The 24,458-nt window shown below is 35.7% G+C and overlaps 1 protein-coding gene across 1 annotated transcript in view; it reads left to right on the plus strand.

Annotated features, from left to right (window-relative positions):
- Window positions 1-24,458, plus strand: part of CFAP47 (cilia and flagella associated protein 47) — a gene marked incomplete at both ends in the record, with an annotated part of 506,613 nt that overhangs the window by 113,005 nt on the left and 369,150 nt on the right. Inside the window, 4 exon segments of the mRNA XM_082864365.1 lie at window positions 146-223; window positions 3,449-3,593; window positions 7,939-8,033; window positions 22,377-22,518. Coding sequence (XP_082720491.1) covers window positions 146-223; window positions 3,449-3,593; window positions 7,939-8,033; window positions 22,377-22,518 — 460 coding nt within the window.

Below are 24,458 nucleotides of genomic sequence, written 5' to 3' on the forward strand. Positions count from 1 at the left end.
ACTCCCAGAATAAATCTTGTGACATTTATAATAAGTTATGATTATTTAAATTATAAAATGTTATATAAATGCCAGGTAATACTTCAGCAGTATATGAGTCTATTTTAGTGTGGTTTCTACAGAGTTTTATGTTTTTCCTAAATAGATTGCTATTCACCGTGCAAAAGACATAGACCTTAGGACTGGTGGATCTATTGAGATTGCTGATGTTGAAATCAATCCTGTGAGTATGTTACCTATTTGTGTAATCAATTTATGAGTGTGGTGATTTTTATTTATGTGTCCCTAGTCAGCCCATTTAGGTTAAAAATTTTTTATTATGTAGTAATTTGTCACATAGAAATTAATATATGTAATATAAATGTAAGTGATGAAGCAGAGTATTAAGCCAATTAATGAAAGTTTAAGAATTCACCACTGAACTTAAGTAGCAGAACAGTACCAGTACCGTTAAATTATCTGTAGGCTTCATCATGATCCTACCCCTCTTAAGAGAGAACTACTTTCCTGAATTTTGTCATTGTTCTCCCTTTACTTTTTCTAATTAGGTTACCACATATGTATGAATTCCTTACGGTTCATTATTTAGTTTGTTCATTTCTGAGCTTTATAACAAAGATATATTATCTTTGGTGGGTTACTTTTAATTGAATATCATGTTTTTAAACTTCATCTAGGTTATGTGTAGCTGTATGTTATTCATTTTCCCTGCTGCTTAATAGTCCATTATGTAGACATACTGTAATTTGTAGACTCATTCCATTGTCCATCCAATTAGTGTCTGTTTTTTTGGTATTACAAATACTATAGCTATGAACATTCATGTACATATCTTCTAAGGTACTTATGAAATAGTTTCTTTAGGAATGGAGTTGCTGAGATGCAGATAATGTACATATTTGACTTCACAAGATAATTTCCATATTTTCTTCTCATGTTTCCATTGATCCACATTCTGTTGCTCCATAAGTTGTATTATAAGACACAATGTTTGCCAATCTTTTGAGTGTAAAATACCCCACTATGGTATTGATTTACATTTTCTGAACTATAATCAAATTTATTTTTTGAATTATTGTTCTGTACCCTAATGAAATTTTGTTCTACAGTTGATAGAGTGCACATACATGCTTTTTTTTTTTTTTTTTTCTGTCCAAGCTTTCAGAGTTAGATCTGGTCTTACCTACCTAAAGAAACTTTCCCTGATCCTTCAAAGCAAGCCCATATTCCCCTCTCTTGTGACATTTACTAGATGTCACAAACATCTTAAACTCTGGGAACATCTCCATTGTAGCAATTGTCATATTATTTTCAGGTTATCTGCCCTTTTGTTTTTCTATCCCCAGTACCTAGTACCATTCTGGTGCTGAACTAAATTGAGTAGAAATTGATGAGGCTGCTGGTTGCCTCAGGTAGGGCCTTACCACTAGTCTGCACTTTAACGGCATCACCACAATTCTAGGCTTTAAGTTACAATTTTCTAACCTTTCTTTTATTCAGTGTTGAAGGCATGGTAAGTCCAGATAGACTGATGGATACTAAGCTAGCTTGTCCAGACAGTGGTGATTCCTGTAGTATCCAGAGTGCTTTTTTTCAGTTGATATGGTGTCCCTCCTTGAACAATGTTAGACAAAGATGGAGACTTTAAATACTGCATTTCCTAGTCCTAAAGATATTTGTGGCAGGCTTTGCATGTTATGGCATAACTGAGTAATTTATAGGACTTTAATATATATTTATCAATATTTCTTAATTATGTTGGATTTTTAAACATTGCTGCCCAGTTACCTTTTAAAAACAATATTCTAGTATTACCAGATATTGTTAGCAATATATCTAATAACTGTGTGGCATTGACTGTGTGTCTTAATAACAATTAGGAAATTTTATCCAAATTAACGTATGGGAAAGACCAGAAATGGGATAAGAGGAGTGATTTTTTGCATACGAAGCATCAAACTTTCACTACCTGTTTTGGATTTCACAAATTTCACCTGTAGAACTGGGTTGATATTTTAAGTGAAGCAAATAGTGGACAGTTGACCTTAATGCCATGTTTTTCTCAGCATTAGGATACTGTTGCCTCTTTCTCTTTTAATGGTGCATGTGATTCTTTTACTAAGGAACTGTAGAGTATATATAGTTACTCTACCAGGAGAGGAATCCTGCAGAGTTTTGTGGGGTACACATGCCTGGCATATAAGCTAAAGTTAAGATACATTCAGTAAACATTCCTTATGTATTTAAGCTAGATGTCAGATAGGTGCTAGAGATGTAAAAATGAATGAGACTTAAGGTCCACTAGAAGAGACATAAATAGACAAATAAACGGACATTATGATGTCATAATGTGAATAAACATAAGGAACAGAAGTAGTCCCGATCATATTGTAATTAATTGTGGCTTATCCAACTGGTATTTGAAGGATGCATAGTATTTTATCAGGCAATTACAAGTTAGAGAAGGGCCTTCTGACAGAAGAGACACCTTGATAAAGACACAGAAGGGAGAAGCGCCAGGTACTGGTTGGAAATGACAAGTCATACAGCTTGCTGAAATATGAAGTCATAGGGGTGAGAGTGGAGCTAGGTAAGGCTGGAACATGAGGCAGGGGAAGGTCATGGTGAACTTTTGAGCCCTGCTAACAAACTTGACATTGTCCTGTAGATTTCCTGTAGAGGAGAATCATCAAATTTTAAGACAGGAAATGATGTGGTCAGATTTTTAATTAGTTTAATTGTGACTTAGATGTGGAGGGGAGAATTGGAGAAAGTCAAATCTAGCAATGAAATGAAAAGTGATGAGTTACTGGGCTTCCCTGGTGGCGCAGTGGTTGAGAGGCCACCTGCCGGTGGAGGGGACGCGGGTTTGTACCCCGGTCCGGGAAGATCCCACATGCCGCAGAGCGGCTGGGCCCGTGAGCCATGGCCGCTGAGCCTGCGTGTCCGGAGCCTGTGCTCCACAACGGGAGAGGCCACAACAGTGAGAGGCCTGTGTACAGAAAAAAAAAAAAAAAAAAAAAAGTGATGAGTTACTAACTTTATACAATTACAATAAAGTTAAGAGGTGAAGAAGTCAGAATTAATGGGATTTGGTAACTGATTACATGTAAGAGGGAGGGGGAAGAAGGAAAATGTAACTAATTTGTATAGAATACTGCTGTAATAATGTCCTTGATAAACATGAGTGTATTTTTTTATTGAGGTATAATTGACATATAACATGTTAGTTTCAGGTGTACAATATAATGATTCAATATTTGTATATATTGTGAAATGGTCACCATGGTAAGTCTAATTATCATTGGTCACCAAACATACTTACCAATTTTTTTCTCATAATGAGGACTTTTAAGATCTACTGTTTTGCAATGTAATTTTTCGTTTACATTATTTTCATAAATTGTTACTCTACCTTCTAATTATGATTTCTTTTTTTATGTTTTAGGATGTATTTAACTTCGGTGGCACCTATGTTGGCGTTACCCAGATTATTCCATTTTTAGTAAAAAGCAAAGGTATAACACGTGCCAGAGTAGAGTTTAATCTGCAAGACTTTGAAGGTTTTTCTATGGATTTTAAAGACAAATCAGGTATATATTTTATACCATTATGATATTATTGTAAAAGTAAAACAGTTTTAAGTTTGCTCTAAGGAATAATGTTAAGCAAATACTGTAAGTCAAGGGCAATTATTCTTAAGTATTTTTGACTTATGACTCAATGCATATTTTTCTTATATCCTATAAACCATAATGGTTCTATTTCTAGAAATACATGTATATATATCAGAAGACTTTGATAATGCATGACATATAACTGTGCTTATTAATTGATATAATATAGTAGGTTAAGTATGTTATACATAAGTATATACTATAAATGAAAATAAAATTATTAATTGCTAGTTTTAATTGCTTAAGAATTTCAGGTGAATGTTTTGGAGAGTTCTCTCTCTGTGTTTACCTATATATTAGGTATCTTTATGTTAAATTAAGTTTGAAAAAAATGCACTTTTATAAATGTATTTCATTTGTTTACTCCAGGTGTTGGCAAACTAAAGTCTGTGGGCCAAATCTGGCCTGACACCTGTTTTTTTATAAAGAAGGTTTTATTAGAATGCAGTCACACTCATTTGTTTGTATATTGTTTCTGGATGCTTTCATGAATGGCAGGGTTGAATAGTTGTGACAGAAACCTTATGGCTTGCAAAGCCTAAAATATTTACTATATAAACCCTTACAGAAAAATGTTTGCCAACCATTGGTTTAGTCATTTCTTCTTCAGTACATATTTGTTGAATACCAATTATAGGCCAGATACTAGAGTTTGAATGTATAAAGATAATAAGACATCTTACTTGTTCTCCAAAAGTTAACAGTAAGTTTATCAGTTAGTGTCTTAGTAGTAAACAAATGACTCAAAGCATTTAACTGAAGATGATTTAGTGAAGGAATTATGTATGGACCTGGGAGCCAGGTTAAAAAAAACTGACAAGGGATGGAAGCTGCTTCTACCTCTAGGCCGGAAGGAGCAAGAGGAGGCAAGATATTATTGAAGCCCTGTGAGTGGTGAAACTCTGAAAGAGGGGCCATCTAATAAAAGCTATAACTGTAAAAAATAAAAATAAAAAAAAAATGCTGTCCTTGCCAGAATTGCAGCCAAGGCAGGGAAGACATGAGGGCATAAATACCTCCTACTCTCTGATATCTTGCTGACATTTCCCTGTGGTTGAACCAAATCAGAGACAGAAGAGCAAGGGACCTAGATGAATCAGTCTGTAGAGGTCAGGACAGAGGAGAGCAGAGAAAGATGGCTATTGGATCTAAATGACAAATGGAGACCACCTATATAACAGTAGGAGAGAGAGACAAAGAATTGGGTTAGGGGCTTCCCTGGTGGCACAGTGGTTGAGAGTCCGCCTGCCGATGCAGGGGACACAGGTTCGTGCCCCGGTCCGGGAAGATCCCACATGCCGCGGAGTGGCTGGGCCCGTGAGCCATGGCCGCTGAGCCTGCGCGTCTGGAGCCTGTGCTCTGCAACGGGAGAGGCCACAACAGTGAGAGGCCCGCGTACCGCAAAAAAAAAAAAAAAAAAAAAAAAAGAATTGGGTTATTACCATATAGCATGTGGATGCTACAGGACAGGTCAGTACCTGGTGCTAAGGAAGCATATGCTAAGGGAAACTAGCTGAGAATCACCAACAGGAAAGATTTCTTGGAGAAGTTGATGCCTAATCTGAATTTAGAAGAAATAAGGAGAGAAACAGAGAAGGTGATATGAAAGAATGCAAGTAAAGGCCTAGAAATGAGTCAGTGTGGCAAGTAGTTTGGACTATCTAGAGTATAGAGGGGCAAGTGAGACCCAGGTAACTAATAGTTTTTTCTGTACATTTATCCTAGAGGTTAGGCAGCACAATTAAAGGATTGATATCCAGGCAATGGTATGAGTAGGCTTGCACTTCACTAATTTTCCTTTTGGAGCAAAGTTGAAAATGGGCTGGGGGAAAAGGTGGGTATGGGAGGGGCAAAAACAGAGACAGGGGGATCAGTTAGGTATGGTGGCCATACAGGTGAGAAGTGATGAGAGCCTGAGCTCAGACATTGATACCAGGGACGGGAAGGAGGAGAGTACAGAGGTGCTGAGAAATTAGCAATGCCTCGATGTGGTTACCAAGCGGACATCAGTATTAAGGAGGAGGAGGAAGTCTTGGATCGCTCCCAGTTTTTGACTCTAAGACGTATGTGATGGGAGGGACTATTCATAGTTGATATAATGTGAGGGAAGGAATAGATCTAGGCAAGCATGCTGTGTTTGAGGGGACTGTGGAATAGCCCAGGAATCATAACAGTAGGCAGTTGGAAATCCATATGAGATTTATATTCTTTTTTGGAAAATCTGGATGTTGAAACTTTAGTTGCATTAACACTTTACTCTGACTGCCTCTTATGCATTCATGCACCTTGTTAATGGATCACAGGCTCTTCCTGGTTATTCTGCAGAGCTACTCGGCAAGATGCATTTCTTTCCACAATTCTGCCTTAGCCCTAGCTCAAGCTTCCCTTCTAGGTCACTGGATCATCTTTTAAAATGCTTTCCTTGCCTCCAAGCCTTTATCCTCATACCTATACCAGAGAGTGATCTCCTTCAAGCAAAGATCTTATCCCATCTGCCCTCTGCTTGAAAAGCTTTGTTGGTTTCCTGTTACCAGTAGCAGTGGTTCTCAACAGCAGGCTGCTGACACAGTCTAGGATGTATATAAGTTGATCTTAACAATTATTAACAATTTGCAATAAAGTTTATACTTAAAATGTCCTGAAAATGTATTTTATTATTATGAGTATGTTAAAACATAAATGTCCTTCTGTGACAAATTAGACTTGTTTTTTCACATTATCGTTTCAGGACAAGAATGACTTAAGGGGGAGGAAATACTGAGATCTATTTAGCTATGATGCCACCTTTTCTTTCCAGTCACCTCTCCCATTGTAGGCTCCATCAGCTGTCTCTACTGCAACCAGATTGTGTTACACATTTCCTCTGGCACTGGGCTTCCCTCCTCCTAGGCTAGTTCCTCCTCTTCTGTCCCTGCTGCCTGAGATTCTACCCTCTTTTATAAATTAGCATCAACCTCCTGCATTCCTATGAATCATTAGCCCCATTCGTACCCCTGTCCAATCGGTTGAAATTTTTTTTTTGCCTTTGCTCCTTTAGGACATTAGGTGAGTTTTATTATAGCACTAACCAAATTGTACCTTATATCAAAAAGAGCTTTGTACTTGTTTGTCTCCCTTACTACGCTGTGAGCTCCATGAGGTCAAGGACTATGGTTCCAATTTTTGTTCTCTGCTAGAGTTGTCTGACATAGTTCTCTACACATTATAGGTGCTCAAGAAATATTTATTGATGCTGTCTTTGATTATTGCATTTCACAATCTATATGTTTATATATACTTCAAATATATTTAAGAATATCTATTTTTATTATATTTTATGTATTCGAGATATATAGCCATTCTAGGTGGATATTCTTTGCTGTATAATATATGTATTTTTCCCACACCACAAACATGTTTGTGTTAATAAACACTTAATGGATCCTTTTTCTTCATTTGTTTAATGGTTTTTATATCATACATCAAGTTGAGAGAAATTGAGTAGGGTGAAGGAGAATGAAATGAGTTATTTAAGTTTATTTTGAGACAGGGTAATTGAAATTATTATCATTCCTTGGATTAATCAGAAAACTTTAGGGAGAAAAAAGGATTTTTAGAATTGTTTAGATGAGGGCAGAGGTTCTATTGTAGCTAACATTTGATCTTTCAGGAACTTATTTTAGAAGTTTATTTAAGTGGTTATAATTTTTGACCCTGAAGTTTGTGTTACTATTTGACAGTTGTTTCTGTATCTCCACCCAATGCCTTTGTATCTGGAGTGATACCATTTTGTTGAAAAGTTTTCTTGTACGAAATTGTGTTTATCTTCTTTGTGAACTCCGTAAGGCATCAGAGGAGGTCTGGATTCTCCCTGTTCCATCTTCACTGGAGAGGGAGTCTCAATTTTCTCAGACCTAAGATTCAGTCAGTTATTTGATCTTGACCTTTATACCTTTTTATATTCATCTGAATATGACTGTGATATCATTCTTGAACTTTGGAGATTTTAAAAAATAGGTTTATCCTCTCTGTTTTGCTGATTGAATATATATTTGTTCCATTTTTGGATACCAGTTTTGCTGATTAGCATCTTGGAATTAAGAGTGATTCCTTAACCTAGCAACCTTATGCAGCCCCGCACAGATGTTTTAGCGACTGTTTTTTGATTGTTGTGAACATTTTGATGAGGTTTCTCAAAGTTTCATTTCCACATTTAACAATAGCATCATAGATATGTATCTGGCTTAAAAAAAAAAAAAGTGTCCTTTTTCTGCTCTTATAGGGGAATTCACAGACACTGCATTTCCTGACATATATTCCTTGGAGTTAGAGAGAGAGACATCTCTGGAGTGTGGCCTAGCATTTTCTCCCAAAGAAGTAAGTTAAGCTTTCTATTACATTACTGGAGAGTTGTGGAGTTAAGATAATCCTAACTAAGAAGCTATTGAAGATCACCTAAGTTCTTTTTGTAGTGGGTCTTTTTCTACTTGTGAGCATGTCTGGGTATACCCTTTAATTCAGTAAAATGATCGCGGAGTTGTCTGGCTTCATGCTTGCAGTGTATCTCAAGAGGTGCAGAGGGCACACACAAGGAGCCTTCGTGGTCTTGTGGTCTCAGTTATGCTCTCTAGAAAATTCAAGATACGACATGTTGTGAAGGAGAGGAAAGTTGAGGCTAACCCCAAAATCACTTATATTTGAGCCAGCATGTGCTTTCTACTTATATTTGAGTGGGGTATGCTTGATGTTCTTAGAATCATCACCTGAAATCACCAAAGACATGCTGTGAAGATTTAAGAGGGGTTGCTATAACACTGGTTCTTGGGTAGTGTCCCTCGATGTTTGGTGATTTAAAAACACCAACAAAAACAACAAGCAAAGAAAACCAAAGAAACCTTTCCTAGAATGTGTCCAGGAGGAAGGGATACCACTGGCAAAATTTCAGGGGCAATCTCTGATATGCTTTTCCTTTGAAGGCAATAGAAGTGCCAAAGAGAGAGCGTCTTGCTACCTATGATATGGAAAGGCATGTCGCTGCATCCTCCCAAACAAGAATCAAACTGCTATATGGCAATTAGAGTATGAAACTCTTATGTCAAAACATTTTTTATATTCCAGCATAACTAGCATGATGCCTTGTACCCAGTAGGTGTAGGATAGAATCAACTAAAGGAAAGGAATTAAAACACAACAAGAAGGTGTATTGAATGCTAACAAAGTACATCTTTAATAATCCATTTTTTAGTAATGTTACTAAACTACAGAGTTTACTGAGATTAAAATCTTATTTTAGGAACAATGATAGCTGTTATTTAGCTTTCAGGAGGAAAAAGTCAAGAAAATTTAAGGACACATTCAGATTTAAGAAAATGCTAAAGATTAATTTTGCCTTCTTAGGTGCAGTACATTAGCTGGGATGTATTTTGTGGGTTTTGTGCACATATGGTTCACATGGAATGATAATGTCTACAGAGTTCACTCTTTTGTCTGTTCTGGTTTTTGACAATCATAGTGGATGAGATATCAAAGGTTACTCTTCTGATATTAAAGAAAATGAAAAATTTTAATTTTATATACAACATTAAGTTGTATTATACAACATTAAGATGTATACCATACTATATTTGATTTCTACAGGTTTAGTGTGTAATAATTAAGATGTATACCATACTATATTTGATTTCTACAGGTTTACTGTGTAATAATTATTCATCTACATTCATGAACCAGTGACATTTAGATAGATACTCTTTAGCAGGGTTATCCAGAAGAGAGAGAACATCTTTGCTTTTTTTGAAAGTCATTTTAGGAATAGTTTCCTTTGGCCTAATTTGGGCTATCAGATAATATCAAAATACACATTATTTACATTTTCCTTTTATCTTTTCAGCAAAGGATTTTGAAGTGCATGAAATATTGTCAAGGTATTACAATTATTTGTTGAATAATACAATCTGTGACTTGTCTTTCTAATTCAGACAAAAGCATAATTAACAAGTTATTTGAAGAGATTCAGAGGATGTTTATCTTTTTAATTTTTACAGTATTTTAATAGCTTTCAAAGCCTACTCAACTCCCATGTATCCTAACGATTTGCAGGTTTTCTCAGCATCATCTTATATTTCAATCTTGCATATCAGTGATATTCTCCTCCTGATTATTAAAGTCTCTTGTCAAAATTAAATGGGAAGTTTAGAAAAGCAGAAAGAAAGAATACAAAATAAATCCTAATACATAACAATGACCTCTGTTTATATTTTGGGGTATCTTTGTTTTTTCTCCTTCTATCTCTATACTTATATTTCTATAATTATAATGAAATAATACTTTATGAACATTTTTAACCTGCATTTTTTTTGCTGAGTGTATTAATTTAAATGTTATCAATTGCTTTTTGTGTCATTAAGTATTCTAAATGCAATTTAATTTTTTAGGGATAATATTTTATGGCTATACTATGTTATAGTTATTAAACTAATCCTTCTTACTGTACACTTAAGATTTTTCCATTTTTTGACTCTATAAATGATTCTGTAAGAAACATCCTTGTAAATAACTGTTTGTTTTCACATTATAGGCGTTCATTATATCATCCTAGAAGTAGAATAATTGGGTCAAACTCTGTGCACATATTTTAGGCTATTGATATGCGTTGTCAAATTGCTCTTCAAAAAGGTTATACCAGTAGTATTAGCCACTAGTAACAGTGTAAAATGTTGCTTACTGTCGTCTTTCTTTGTACAACTAGGTTGCATCCATTATATATGTATGTGTATGTAATATTCTGCCAACCTCAGAGGTGAAAGGTGAATTTTAAATTGCACTTAAAATTCTTTGATTCTTCTTGCATAACAAGCCACCATACAACAGTAATGATTTATTTGCTAACAATTTGGCCTGGTTGGTACTATTAAAATTCTTTTAATTCTCTGGTAGGATAACTATATTCTTTTCCTTTTAAAATACCATTGGCCATTTTTCTTTTAAATTTTATTTATTTATTTATTTATTTATTTTTGGCTACGTTGGGTCTTCATTTCTGTGCGTGGGGTTTCTCTAGTTGTGGCGAGTGGGGGCCACTCTTCATCGTGGTGCGCGGGCCTCTCACTGTCGCAGCCTCTCTTGCTGCGGAGCACAAGCTCCAGACACGCAGGCTCAGTAGTTGTGGCTCACGGGTCCAGTTGCTCTGCGACACGTGGGATCCTCCCAGACCAGGGCTCGAACCCGTGTCCCCTGCATTGGCAGGCAGATTCTCAACCACTGCACCACCAGGGAAGCCCCTTGGCCATTTTTCTTGATGAACTTTAGAATCTTTTTCTTGAGTTTATAGCTAAAACTTCTATGGTAATTTTGGTTTGTGTTGCATTAAATTAATAAAAAATTTAGAGAGAAGTGGTTTCTGTATAAAATTGAGCTTCATATTCAGAAAAAAGATATGCCGTTTATGTTATTAAAGCATTTTATACTGCTCAGCAAAAGTTTGAAATATTTTGAAATAATTTTTCTATGCTGTTTTGTGCAGTGTAAATGATTGGGTTTTATTATTTTTATGCTCTCATATCAATATTTTGAAAATAAATTATGTTAATGAGGTGTAAAACTGTTTATCTTACTTTAAGCATCAGTTACTTTTAATTATCCTTCAATTTATTTTAGATTTTTTTTAGGAATACTGTAATAGATTGCAGGGCTTCCCTGGTGGCGCAGTGGTTGAGAGTCTGCCTGCCGATGCAGGGGACACGGGTTCGTGCCCCCGTCCGGGAAGATCCCACATGCTGCAGAGCGGCTAGGCCCGTGAGCCATGGCCGCTGAGCCTGCGCGTCTGGAGCCTGTGCTCCGCAAAGGGAGAGACCACAACAGTGAGAGGCCCGCGTACCGCAAAAAAACAAAAACAAAACAAAACAATAGATTGCAAATATTATTGTCTCTTCCATTTTAATAATGATAATTTTTACCACTTTTTTCTTATCATACTACCTTGTTTAGAATTTCTAGAACAAGATCAATTATTTTTCTTGGCTTATCTTATTCCTAATTTCCTATGAAGCAATATGCTTTAAGGCCATGTTGGGAAATATCTTTCACATACTAATTTAACACACGTTTTAACCCAGGATAGATGTCGTTTCTTAATCTAGTCAGATATCTGTATGTCATCAATCATATTATTATTCAAAGGAAGAAAACAGTATGATATATAGTTCAACATTATATTTGTAGCATTAATATATTTTTTGGCACATATCAGACAATAAGTATTCGATGAGTGAATTAAAGTGCAGTGAATAAACTGGCATGTTCATTTCTGAGGACTTGTTCTATTGTTTCTTTTGGATATTTAGAATTGGAATTGGTGAGGAAAGGTTATGTGCTTTTTAATTATTGGTACATATATCCACATTATCACCACCAAACTTGTATCAGTTTATATTTCCATCAATCATCATCATTCAACAAATGTTTATTGGGCACCTACTAGGTATCCTGCATTCTTCTTCTTTTTTTTTCTTTTTTTTGTTTTTTGCGGTACTCGGGCCTCTCACTGCTGTGGCCTCTCCCTTTGCGGAGCACAGGCTCCAGATGCGCAGGCCCAGTGGCCACGGCTCATGGGCCCAGCCGCTCCGCAGCATGTGGGATCTTCCCAGACTGGGGCACGAACCCATGTCCCCTGCATCGGCAGGTGGACTCTCAACCACTGCACCACCAGGGAAGCCCCCTCCTGCATTATTCTTTACTTTAGGATTATAGTAGAAAGCTTACATCCTAATGTGGCACCAAGCTGTATTTTCTTCACATTGTCTTCACACTGGGTATTATCATCTGCTAATATAAAAGACACATGTGACAAAAGTCCCATGTATCTCTTTTTCATTTGTCACTTGTGCTTTTTGGTATCATATCTAGGAAGCTATTACCTAACTCAAGTCATGAGATTTCTATATTTGTTTCTAAGAGTTTTGTTTAGAGTATTAGCTTTTACATTTAGGTCTGTAATCCATTTTAAATTATTTTTTGTGTATGTGTGATATGAGTCCAGTTTCATTCTTTTGCATGTGATGTCCATTTGTCCCAGGACCATTTATTGAAAATATTATTTTACCACATTAAATTGCCTTCACACTCCTGTCTAAAATCAATTAAACATAAATATAAAAGTTTATTGCTGGACATTCAATTATGTTCCATTGATCTATATGTCTGTCCTTATTCCAATAACACAAGGTCTTGATTATAATAACTTTGTAGTTTTTATAATTGGAAAATGTGAGTCCACCAATTTTGTTCTCCAGTAGTATTTTTGACTACTTTGTGTTCCATGCATTTCCATATGAATTTTAGGCTGACCTTGTCAATTACTGCAAAAAGTCTGGGTGGGATTTTGATAAGGATTATGAAGAATCTTTAGATCAATTTGGGGAGTAGTGCCATGTTAACAATATTAAGTCTTCTAATCCATGAACATAGGATGTTTTTCCATTTATTTAAATCTTTCTTAATTTTTTCAACAATGTTTTGTAGTTGTCAATGTACAAATTTCCTCTTTCCATATTAAATTTATTTCTAAATAATTATTTTTGATGCTCTTGTAAATGGAATTGTTCTCTTAATTTTATTTTTAGATTATTCATTTCAAGTGTGTAGAAAAACAATTGATTTTAAACATTGATCTAGTTTTTCTGCAACCACGTTGAACTTATACATTAGTTCTTATGGTTTGTTAGTAGATTCCTTAGAATTTCCTATGTACAAGAACATGCCATCTGCAAATAAAGCATTTTATTTCTTCCTTTCCAATTTGGTTGCCTTTTACTTGTTTCACTGCCTGATTTCTAGAATCTTCAGTACAATGTTGAATAGAAGTAGCAAGAGCAAAGATCTTTGTCTTGTTCCTCATCTTAGGAGGAAAGCATATGTCTTTCGCTTTTAAATATGATGTTAGCAGTGTTATTTTTAAAAATGTTTTGTTGATTCCCTTTATCAGGTTGAGAAAGTTCCCTTCTATTCCTAGTTTGAGTATTTTGATCATGAAAGAAGGTTGCATTTTGTCAAAAATTTTTTTGCATGCAGTTTGATGATCACATGATTTTGCCCATTATACTATTAATGTGGTACATTATATTGATTGATTTTTGTATGTTAAATCAACCTTACATTCCTGGGATAAGTCTCCCTTGATCATGGAGTATAATCCTTTTTATACGTTTCTAGATTTAGTTTCCTAGTGTTTTCTTGAGGAGTTTTGCATCCCTGTTCATAAGGAATATTGGTCTATAGTTTTCTTCAACTGTCTTTGTCTGGTTTTAGTATCAGGGTAATACTGACTTCTTAGAGTGAGTTGAGAAGTGTTTTCTCCTCTTCTGTTTTTGAAAGAATTGTGTTAATTCTTCTTTAAATTAGTGATCTATTTCATCATTGAAGTCATCTGATCTCAGGCTTTGCTTTGTCATATGTTTTCTAAATTACTAATTCAATCTACTAGATCTATTCAAATTTTATATTTAAAATTATAATAACAATCCTTTAGTTGATAATTATATAGTACTTAGAGTTTGTAAAGTGCCCTAATATCCAATGTCACTTAATTTCCATATGAATCCAATAAGACAGGCATTGAGACCTTAGATTTTTCTCCTTTTTCCAATTGCAGAAGCCAGTGCACAGTGAGGCCAGGGGACTTGTCAAGGCTAGCTGCTGGTGATCTGCAGAGCTTAGACCATAAATGTTATGTCCTCATCCTCCTGGCTTGTCATGATGCCATCTTAGGAATCCAAACATGATGAAGAATAGTATATATTTCTTTAGCCTATAGACACAAAATTTTCATATCCTTTCTTTGAGGCTTATTACTTTCCTTCTAGTCATTAGCATTCAGAATCTTCAGTTTCATAAGGTTGCCATCATCAAAATGTCAATGACCATTTTTATATAGTCCCTTTTTTTCTGTTCCACTTTGCATATCCATAGGGGGGAAATTTGCAGTCACAGTTTGTTTCTTCTGGGATTAAGTTTGGTTGGGGGATAATTACCATATGCTTAAGCCTTTAATTACATATACAAGGGTATTTGTAGAAACTAATAAAATAGAACCCATAATAAAATGGAAAGAAAGAAAAGAAACTGACAGAAATTGTCAGGATTTTGTAGAATATTGGGAAATACTATATTGAATTAAAAAGATACACATCTGAACAAGACAACTCAAAAAACCAAATCTATATCATTGAAAGTGGCATGATTTTATTACTTGATACAGTGTATCTGTCATCCCAGTCCTTAAACATGAATAGCATTTCTGTGTCAGGTCAAATCATGGGTAGCCTTTTCTGTTTTCAAGTTTTGCATATATTTCTCATAGTAAAAGTTTATAGCATCTGCAACAAAAGGAGAGTTCTTCTTCTTTCTCATTTCTCAATTCTTTCTTTGTCAGTATTGCCTCTTAGATTTTATATAGATTTCACATGAGTTTCTTCTGTCTAATGTCCTGCTTTGGATGGAGCCCAATGAATGTTGGTTTAATTTCCTATTACTCATTCTGATATGACCTGATGTTCCTTTAGTATTTATATTTTCTCTCTTGGGAACTTTCTGTTTTGCTAGAATTAGTACTCTGACTTCCCTTGAGTAAACTAAGGCCAATAGTTCTTCCCTACTCCCCCACCCCCCAGCTTCATCTATATTTTAATAGTTTTCTCTATACTTCTTCCAAGTGAGTTTCCATGTTTCTTTCTTTCTTTCTTTTTTAATGAGACCTATAATTATGAGACTAGTATTTTCTTTCTTTTTCCTAATAATTTTATTTATTTATTTATTTATTTAGGCAGGCAGTGCCAGGTGTTGTGGCCCTCAGGATCTTCGTTGCGGCATGCAAGCTTCTTAGTTGCGGCATGCGGACTCTTAGTTGCGCCATGCGGGCTTCTTAATTGTGGCATGCATGCGGGATCTAGTTCCCTGACTAGGGATCGAACCCAGGCCCCCTGTATTGGGAGTGCGGAGTCTTACCCACTGGACTGACACGGAAGTCCCTCCATGTTTCTTTTTTTTATTTAGATATAATTGACATATAACATGCATTAGTTTTAGGTGTATAGCATAATGATTAGATATATATATATATAGTGAAATGATTACCACAGTAAGTTTAGTTAACATTCATCACCACATATAGTTACAGTATTTTTCCTTGTGATGAGAACATTTAAGATGTGCTTTCTTAGCAGCTTTCAAGTATACAATACAGTATCATTAACTAGAGTCACCCTGCTGTATATTACATCACCAGGACTTATTTATCTTGTAACTGGAAGTTTGTACCTTTTGACCACCTTCTCCCCACTTCATGGGTAAAGGTGATCAAATTTTCTATTTCTTCCTGAGAAATTTAGTCTACGTTATCTAATTTAGTGGCATACAGTTATTCATGGTGTTCTCTTACTATTTTTATTTCAGTAAGGTAGGTAGTAAAGTTGCCTATTTCATTTCTGATTTTATTAAATTATCTCACCTTTCATCCTAGACTATCTAAAGGTTTGTCCATTTTGTTGGTATTTTTAAGATTCAGCTTTTGGTTGATTTTCTATACTGTTTTTTTTTTTTTTTTTGCGGTATGCGGGCCTCTCACTGTTGTGGCCTCTCCGATTGCGGAGCACAGGCTCCGGACGCGCAGGCTCAGCGGCCATGGCTCACGGGCCCAGCCGCTCCACGGCATGTGGGATCTTCCCAGACCGGGGCACGAACCCATGTCCCCTGCATCGGCAGGCGGACTCTCAACCACTGCGCCACCAGGGAAGCCCTCTATACTGTTTTTGATTTTGTTCATTTTCACTTTATCTTTTATTATTTACTTCCTTCTGCTTTCTTTGAGTTTAGTTTACTTTTCTTTTTTCTTGTTTTTTAAGGTAGAAGGTATTGATTTGAGATTTTTCTTAATTTTTTTTTTTTTTTTTTGGCGGTACACGGGCCTGTCACTGTTGTGGCCTCTCCCGTTGCGGAGCACAGGCTCCGGACGTGCAGGATCAGCGGCCATGGCCCACGGGCCCAGCCGCTCCGCCGCATGTGGGATCCTCCCGGACCGGGACACGAACGCGTGTCCCCTGCATCGGCAGGCAGACTCTCAACCACTGTGCCACCAGGGAAGCCCTCTTAATTTTTTGTATAGGTTTTACAGCTATAGATTTCCCTCTAAGCAGTGCTTTACCCATATCCAAAAAGTTTTGGTATTTTGTGTTTTCCATTCATCAAAGTTTGCAGTTTCTCATGTAATTTCTTCTTTGACCTATTGGTTATTTAGGATGTTACTTAATTTCCACATATTTGTGAATTTACCAAATTTCCTTCTGTTATTTATTTTTAATATAATTACATTGTAATTAGAGAATATTCTTTGTATTATTTAAATACGTTTAAATTTATTGAAGCTTGTTTTATGACACTCTATGTAGGTTATTTAGCTGTGTTGAGGTAAATCCAAAAGAAATAACTAGGAGAGTTGAAAATGATTGCATCTGGATTTCTGTGTGTTTGTGTGTGTGTGTGTGTGTGTGTGTGTGTGTGTGTGTGTGTGTGTGTGTGAGTATACATTGGTGGAGAGAAGGGAATGCTGATTTTCAAAATAAGCTTTGTAGGATTATTTTTATTTCCTCAAGTATGTACTCTTATAATTTTGATAAAAACAAAACCTCAAAATTAAAAGAAAATAATCCTTTTGTGACAGATTATTTTGAAGCATTGAAGTCTATCATTCTCTTATCCAGTGCCTGCATCTGCATCTTTCATGTGTACAGAGGTATGCAGACACACACACACACATACACACATTCTTCAATAGGAAAATAAATGAGTTTGAGCAGTAATTTAATCTATAGGTTTTTAATTTTGCTGAGATCAAGTTATATCTTGTCTTAATAAGTCGATATTGTGATTTTATGTTTTCATACAGTGGAACTGTGTTTTTAATTTCATCCTTTATCCACAAAAGCATTTAGCTTAAGGGTCACTAAAAATTAGAAAAAAATACATAATACAATTTAAATGTTACATGACTTTTGGGGAGGATGCATATGCAATTTGATAATTTTTCAGTGCAGTTTACTATTTAACACTTTCAACAGTTAAAAGCTTAGAAATCTATTTCTTAATGTTTGGACTGTGGCTCTTCTAGTGTTCTAAAATTGATTATAAAATTATATTTATAGTTTTCTGGAGTGCTGCACATTGCTTAAGATTTTGAATTGTTCAACATTTACTAGGTAGTTTAAAGGGAGATTTACCTAGTGTATAGAAGTGTAATTCAATCCGACAATAAGAAGAACATAAAAAACACTGAAGAGACAGCACACCCTGTGAGATTTTGCTCACTAAATTAGTGCCAGTGAGGCATTTCAGGTGTCCTCCACTATATTTATAGCTACTTGTAAGTTATCTGTCTTTGTGTGTGTGTAGATGTAAATTGCCAGTGGGTGCTCTCTTGTTTGACCTATGCAGCAGGAAAATGTGAAATCAGCAATAAAGGACTTGATTTATTTCTAGTTGTAACCCTTCCTTTCCTACGTTGCACCAGGTTTGGGTACAATCAAAACTGCTTGTGGACAATTACAATTGTATTTGGCATCCTTGACTAGACTTGTTTGTTTACACTAAGTCACTCAACCCTCTCCTTTCCTTGTGGGCCACTCACATGTCTTCTGTGTCAGTGTATAGCATTACTTGAGTTTAAAATGAGTTCATATTATATATAAAAAAAGGAAAGAATACAATAGTAACCTAAAAAATAATATAAATACTATTAAAATATGTGTGAAAGTATTGATTTCTATTAATATAACAAGTAAAAAATGAAAAAAACAAACCAGAAGAGGAAAAATAGAAATGAGACAAAATATAACTGGTTGTTGATGACTAACAATGAGAAATTCCAGGAGAAATAAGATCAAACAAAGTTTTGTTTTGTTTTGAGAAAGATATAAAAGGGTAGTATTTGGACATGAACTATATCTTTTTTCAATTTACTCCTTGACACCTGTGTGCTGGTATCACCGCAGAAATAGATTATCATGGGAATGAGTTGCTTGCTCTGATTTGTCAAGATAAATGAAACATCCATGAAAATAAAACATGTTACAGTATTTTTATGCTTCTATAATTCTGTTATGGGAACAGATTATTTGCAAAAGATTCTATGATGGGAGATGGAATTGGCAGTGACATGGCCATTGTCTTAGTCTGTTCAGGCTGCTATAACAATATGCCACAGGCTGGGTGGTTTATAAGTAACAGAAATTTATTTCTCACAGTTCTGGATGCTGGATGTCTAGGATCATGGCACCAGAATTGGTGGGGTTAGGGCCGCTTCTGAGTCGCGGACTTCTTGATGTGTCCTCACAGGATGGAAGGGGCCAGGAATCTCTCTGGAGTCTCTTTTACAAGGCACTAATTATAGTTATAAGACTCTAATCCCAGTCATGAGGACTCCATCCTCATGGCTTAAGCACTTCCCAAAGCCCCATCTCCTAATTGTATCATCTTTGGGGGTTAGGATTTCAACATATGAATTTTGGGGGGATATTTTCAGACCATAGCAGCCAGCTAATACTGAAAAAAAAAGCCCAAGAGTTTGCCTAGTAGGGTAATATGCATGGCAAGCTGTAACTATATGCTTTTTATTATTTAGCTCTTCATTTTATTTAAAACATATTTTTTATTTCTGTAGAATCTTGAGATCATCACATGGTAGATATCTGGGGAATTCCTGGAAACCTCTGATTGATTTGTCCTTCATTTATTTTTTAAAAAATAATTTATTGAGTGTCAATTTCTATAACATAAAATTAACCATTTGGAAGTAAACAATTTAGTGCCTTCACAATATGGTATAACCACCCCATCTATCTCATTTCAAAACATTTCCATCACTCCAAAGTAAAACCCTTTACCCATTAAGCAGTTTCTCCCCAGCCCTCTTCCCACCAGCCACTGGCAGCCACCAATCTGCATTCAGTCTCTATGGATTTATCTATTCTGGATATTTCATAGAAAATCACCTCTCCTAAATTTTTCTTGTCCTTATATGTAGTCACCTTCTCCCCCACCTTCAGTTCAGGGCAAACACTGATCTCATTTTGTTTGTATAATTTTGCCTTTTCACTTGTATATGATATGAATGAAATCATAAAATAGGTTGCCTTATCAATCTGGCTTCTGTCACTTAGAATACTACATTTGAAATTCATCCGTATTATTCTGTGTAACAGTAGTTCATTCCATTTTATCGTAGAAAACTGTTGGATACATTTACCAAAGTTTGTTATCCGTTCACTATTTGGAGGGAATTTGGCTTGTTTTCAGGTTTTCACGATTATGAATAAGGCCACTAAAAACATTTGCATGCAGGTTTGTGTATGAATAAGTTTTCACTGCTCTTTGGTAAACACCTAGGGTTGGGAGTTCTGGGCCTTATGTTAAGTATGTATTTAATTTTCTAAGAAACTAGAAAACTTTTCCAAAATGACTATAAAATTTTGCATTCCTATCAGCAATTCATAAATGTATTAGGTGCTTACATCTTTATCAGCACTTGGTAATATCATTTTTATTTAAGCATTTTGATAGGTATGAAGTGTTATCTTCTGTGATTTCAAATTGCATTTCCCTAATATCTGATGATGTTAAACACCTAATTATGTGGTAATATGTCATATGTACATTTTCTTTTCTGAATTGTCTTTTCAATACATAGTTTTTCATTGGGTACTTTGTTTTTTATTAATCTTTGTATGTTCTTTATATATTTTGGATGTAAGATGGATTTTTTGTGAGAAATATGTTTTTGGCTTGTAATTTTATTTTTTAACATTATCATTAACAGGACAGATATTTAAAGTTTGAGAGAGGCTTCCCTGGTGGTGCAGTGGTTAAGAATCCACCAGCCAATGCAGGGGACACGGGTTTGAGCCCTGGTCCGGGAAGATCCCATGTGCCAGTGGATAAACTAATCCCGTGTGCCACAACTACTGAGCCTGCGCTTTAGAGCCTGCAACCCGCAACTACTGAGCCCACACGCCACAGGTTCTGAAGCCCATGCACTTAGACCCCGTCCTCCACAAGAGAAGCCACTGCAATGAGAAGTCCGTGCACCGCCGCGAAGAGTAGGCCCCGCTTGCCACAACTAGAGAAGGCCCGTGCAAAGCAACGAAGACCTAATGCTGCCAAAAATAAATAAATAAGTAAATAAATTTAAAATTTGATAAAGTACAATTTATTTTTTTTATAGATGATTATTTTTGTATTGCACTTAAGAAAGATTTTTCTCCTACATTTTCTTCTACAAGCTTTATAGTTTTAGGTTTTTTTTTTTTTTTTTTTTTTTTTTTTTGCGGTATGCGGGCCTCTCACTGTTGTGGCCTCTCCCGCTGCGGAGCACAGGCTCCGGATGCACAGGCTCAGCGGCCATGGCTCACGGGCCCAGCCACTCCGCGGCATGTGGGATCCTCCCAGACCGGGGCACGAACCCGCGTCCCCTGCATCGGCAGGCGGACTCTCAACCACTGCGCCACCAGGGAAGCCCCAGTTTTAGGTTTTATATTTAGGTCTTTGGTCCATTTTGAATTAATAGCAATTATTTTTAATATTTTTATTTTTTATTTTTAAGAATTATTTTTGGACTAATGAAAAATAAGCCAAGTCTTATTTTGAAAAAAAAAATGTTCTTTCAATGTCATATGATAATTTTCTTTTTGAAACTGTCTTTTTTTTTAAACTGCTGTTTTGCTAAATCCATAGTATCTCGTCAGATCTCCAGAACTTATTCATCTTGCATAACTGAAACTTTTCACCCTTTGACCAACATCTCCCCATATCTCCCTTCCCCCCAGTCCCTGGCAACCACCGTTCTACTCTCTGCTTCTATGAGTTTGACTGTTTTAGATTCTACATGTAAGTTAGACCATACATTATTTGTGTTTCTGTGTCTGGTTTATTTCATTTAGTATAATGTCCCACAGGTCCATCCACGTTGTTGCAAATGGCAGGATTTCCTTCTGTTTTTAAAACTGAAAAATATTTCGTTGTATGTGTATACCACATTTATTTTTTTATCCATTCATGAATATGTAGGTTGTTTCCATATCTTGACTATTGTGAATAATGCTGCAGTGAACATAGGAGTGCAGGTATCTCTTTGAGATCCTGATTTCAGTTCCTTTAAGTGAACATCCAGAAGTGAGATTGCTGGGTCATATGTTACTTCTGGTAACAATATTGTACTTTATACTTGAAATTTGCTAACTCTGTCTCTCTCACACACACAACAAGGTAACTATGTGAGGTGATGGATATGTTAATTAGCTTGATTGTGTTATTTCATTATGTATATGTAAATCAGATCATCAAGTGGTAAACTTTAAATATGTACAATAAAAAATAGTATTGGTTGAAATAGGTGAAGGGAATAAAGAGATACAAACCTCCAGTTATAAAATAAATAAGCCACAGGGGTGTAATATACAGCATAAGGAGAAAATGGTCAATAACGTTGTAATAACTTTGTATGGGGACAGTTGATTACTAGACTTATCATGGTGATCATCTCATAATATATGCAAATGTCAAATCACTGTGTAGCACAACTGAAACTAACATAATGTATGCCAACTGTATTTGAATTTTTAAAATCACAATTTTTATAGCAAAAATAGTCACATTTATAATGTATTTTTTGTCTGTCAGGTGGCAACTTATGACTTTAGCATTCAAGTTCGAATTAATTTCTTCGCAGCTTCAGAACTTTACACTCAGTGTTGTTTGTCAGACTCTCCTATGATTCCAAAAACAGCACCACTTCTTCGACCATGTTACGTTCAAGCTACTGGTATGTAATATGAAACATTCAATTGATGTGCATAAACCAAATATTTATGCTTAAGGAGCTAGAAGTTTAAAAAATTAGAGCATGATATTTATTTTTTAAAAATAGAAATGTTAGTAAATTTACGATACGATTCTTGTGTGTTTGTGAGTCTGTGAGATTGAATTTTAATAAATAGCCTGAATATAATCTCACATGATTTACCTTTGCTTAAAAAAATAGGATAGGGTTTCCCTGGTGGCGCAGTGGTTGGAAGTCTGCCTGCCGATGCAGGGGACACGGGTTCCTGCCCCAGTCTGGGAGGATCCCACGTGCCGCGGAGCGGCTGGGTCTGTGAGCCATGGCTGCTGAGCCTGCGCGTCCGGAGCCTGTGCTGTGCAGTGGGAGAAGCCACAACAGTGAGAGGCCTGCGTGCCGCAAAAAAAAAAAAAAAAAAATAGGATATAGGGACTTGCCTGGTGGTCCAGTGGTTTAAGACTCTGTGCTCCCAATACAGGGGGCCCAGGTTTGATCCCTGGTCAGGGAACTAGATCCCGCATGCCTCAGCTGAGACCCCGTGCAGCCAAATAAATAAATATTTTTTGAAAAACAAGATATAATAAAAAACAAAGGTCAGGTTAGTACTTTGTTTATTGTGTGGGCAATTTAAATGATTAAATCAAAATAGAAATTATTAAAATAAAATACATTGGTTATAAAATGATGAAAATTTTATTTAAGGAAATGTTTTTCACCCCAAAGGGATGGGTTACTAAAGAACTAAGTAGGGCTTCCCTGGTGGTGCAGTGGTTGAGAGTCCGCCTGCCGATGCAGGGGACACGGGTTCGTGCCCCGGTCCGGGAGGATCCCACATGCTGAGGAGTGACTGGGCCCGTGAGCCATGGCCACTGAGCCTGCGTGTCCGGAGCCTGTGCTCCGCAACAGGAGAGGCCACAACAGTGAGAGGCCCACGTACAGCAAAAAAAAAAAAAAAAAAAAAACTAAAGAACTAAGTACAAGTAAAGAAGGATAAGTATATTAAAATTTTGAATTATTTATTGAATATTTATTCATTTTCTCCAAGAGTTCAAGTATAAAACTGATGCCCTCTGTAAACCATACTTTTGACTGGCTTTGGCTTTGCATAGTATTATATGTGCTTAAGTATTTTTCTTGAAAAGTTAAGTCTAGTTTATATTATACTATGTTTTTATGGTTCTGACATTAATTGTCTTTAATAATAAAATAGTGATCAGTTAATAATTGTACTTGGCACCTAGTAAGAGAAGCCTCATTAAAGTAGCATATATAGTATAGAGATTTATTTCACTCCCATTTAAAATACAGAATTAGAATTTTCACTACTGGTGGAGAGGCTCCATGAAGTTAAAAATTTCTCCCTTGTTTTAAGATATCTTTTTAGGGAAAGAAAATAATTATTGTGTAATTTTTCTGAATTAGGTAAGTTATTTTAATGAAAAAGAAAATAAAATTCACAGATTTTTAAAAAAATTAATGTATCATCATTAAGGAAAATTGGAAAGTGTAGAAACACAGAAAACATCATCTGGAATGTGAATATTTAGAGCATACTCTTACTAATATTTTGATGTCTTACTCTTATTCTCTATTTTGCTTTTATTAGCTTATTTATAACATACTTGGGATCTTACTGCCTATGTTAAGTTGAAATCTGATCACTCAATAGAAACTTTTACTTGGATGCTATAGACTCTTATTTATATAAGTTAACACTGACAACTATTGTAGAGTATTTCATCCAGTAAGACACTCTTATAGATTACTTAAACATAATCACAAGCATAGGTTGTTTCCTTCTTTTATTTTCTTGTTAATGTAAATACTGTAGTAGTGAACATTTTTGTGTATAGTACTTTTTCCCTATTTAGATTTTTTTGAAGGTGAGAGTCTCTGAATTGCCTGCATTTCTTCTAAAGTATGTA

This window comes from Leucopleurus acutus (genome assembly GCF_964270905.1).
Source record: "Leucopleurus acutus genome assembly, chromosome: X".
NCBI classification, from domain to species: Eukaryota; Metazoa; Chordata; class Mammalia; order Artiodactyla; family Delphinidae; genus Leucopleurus; species Leucopleurus acutus.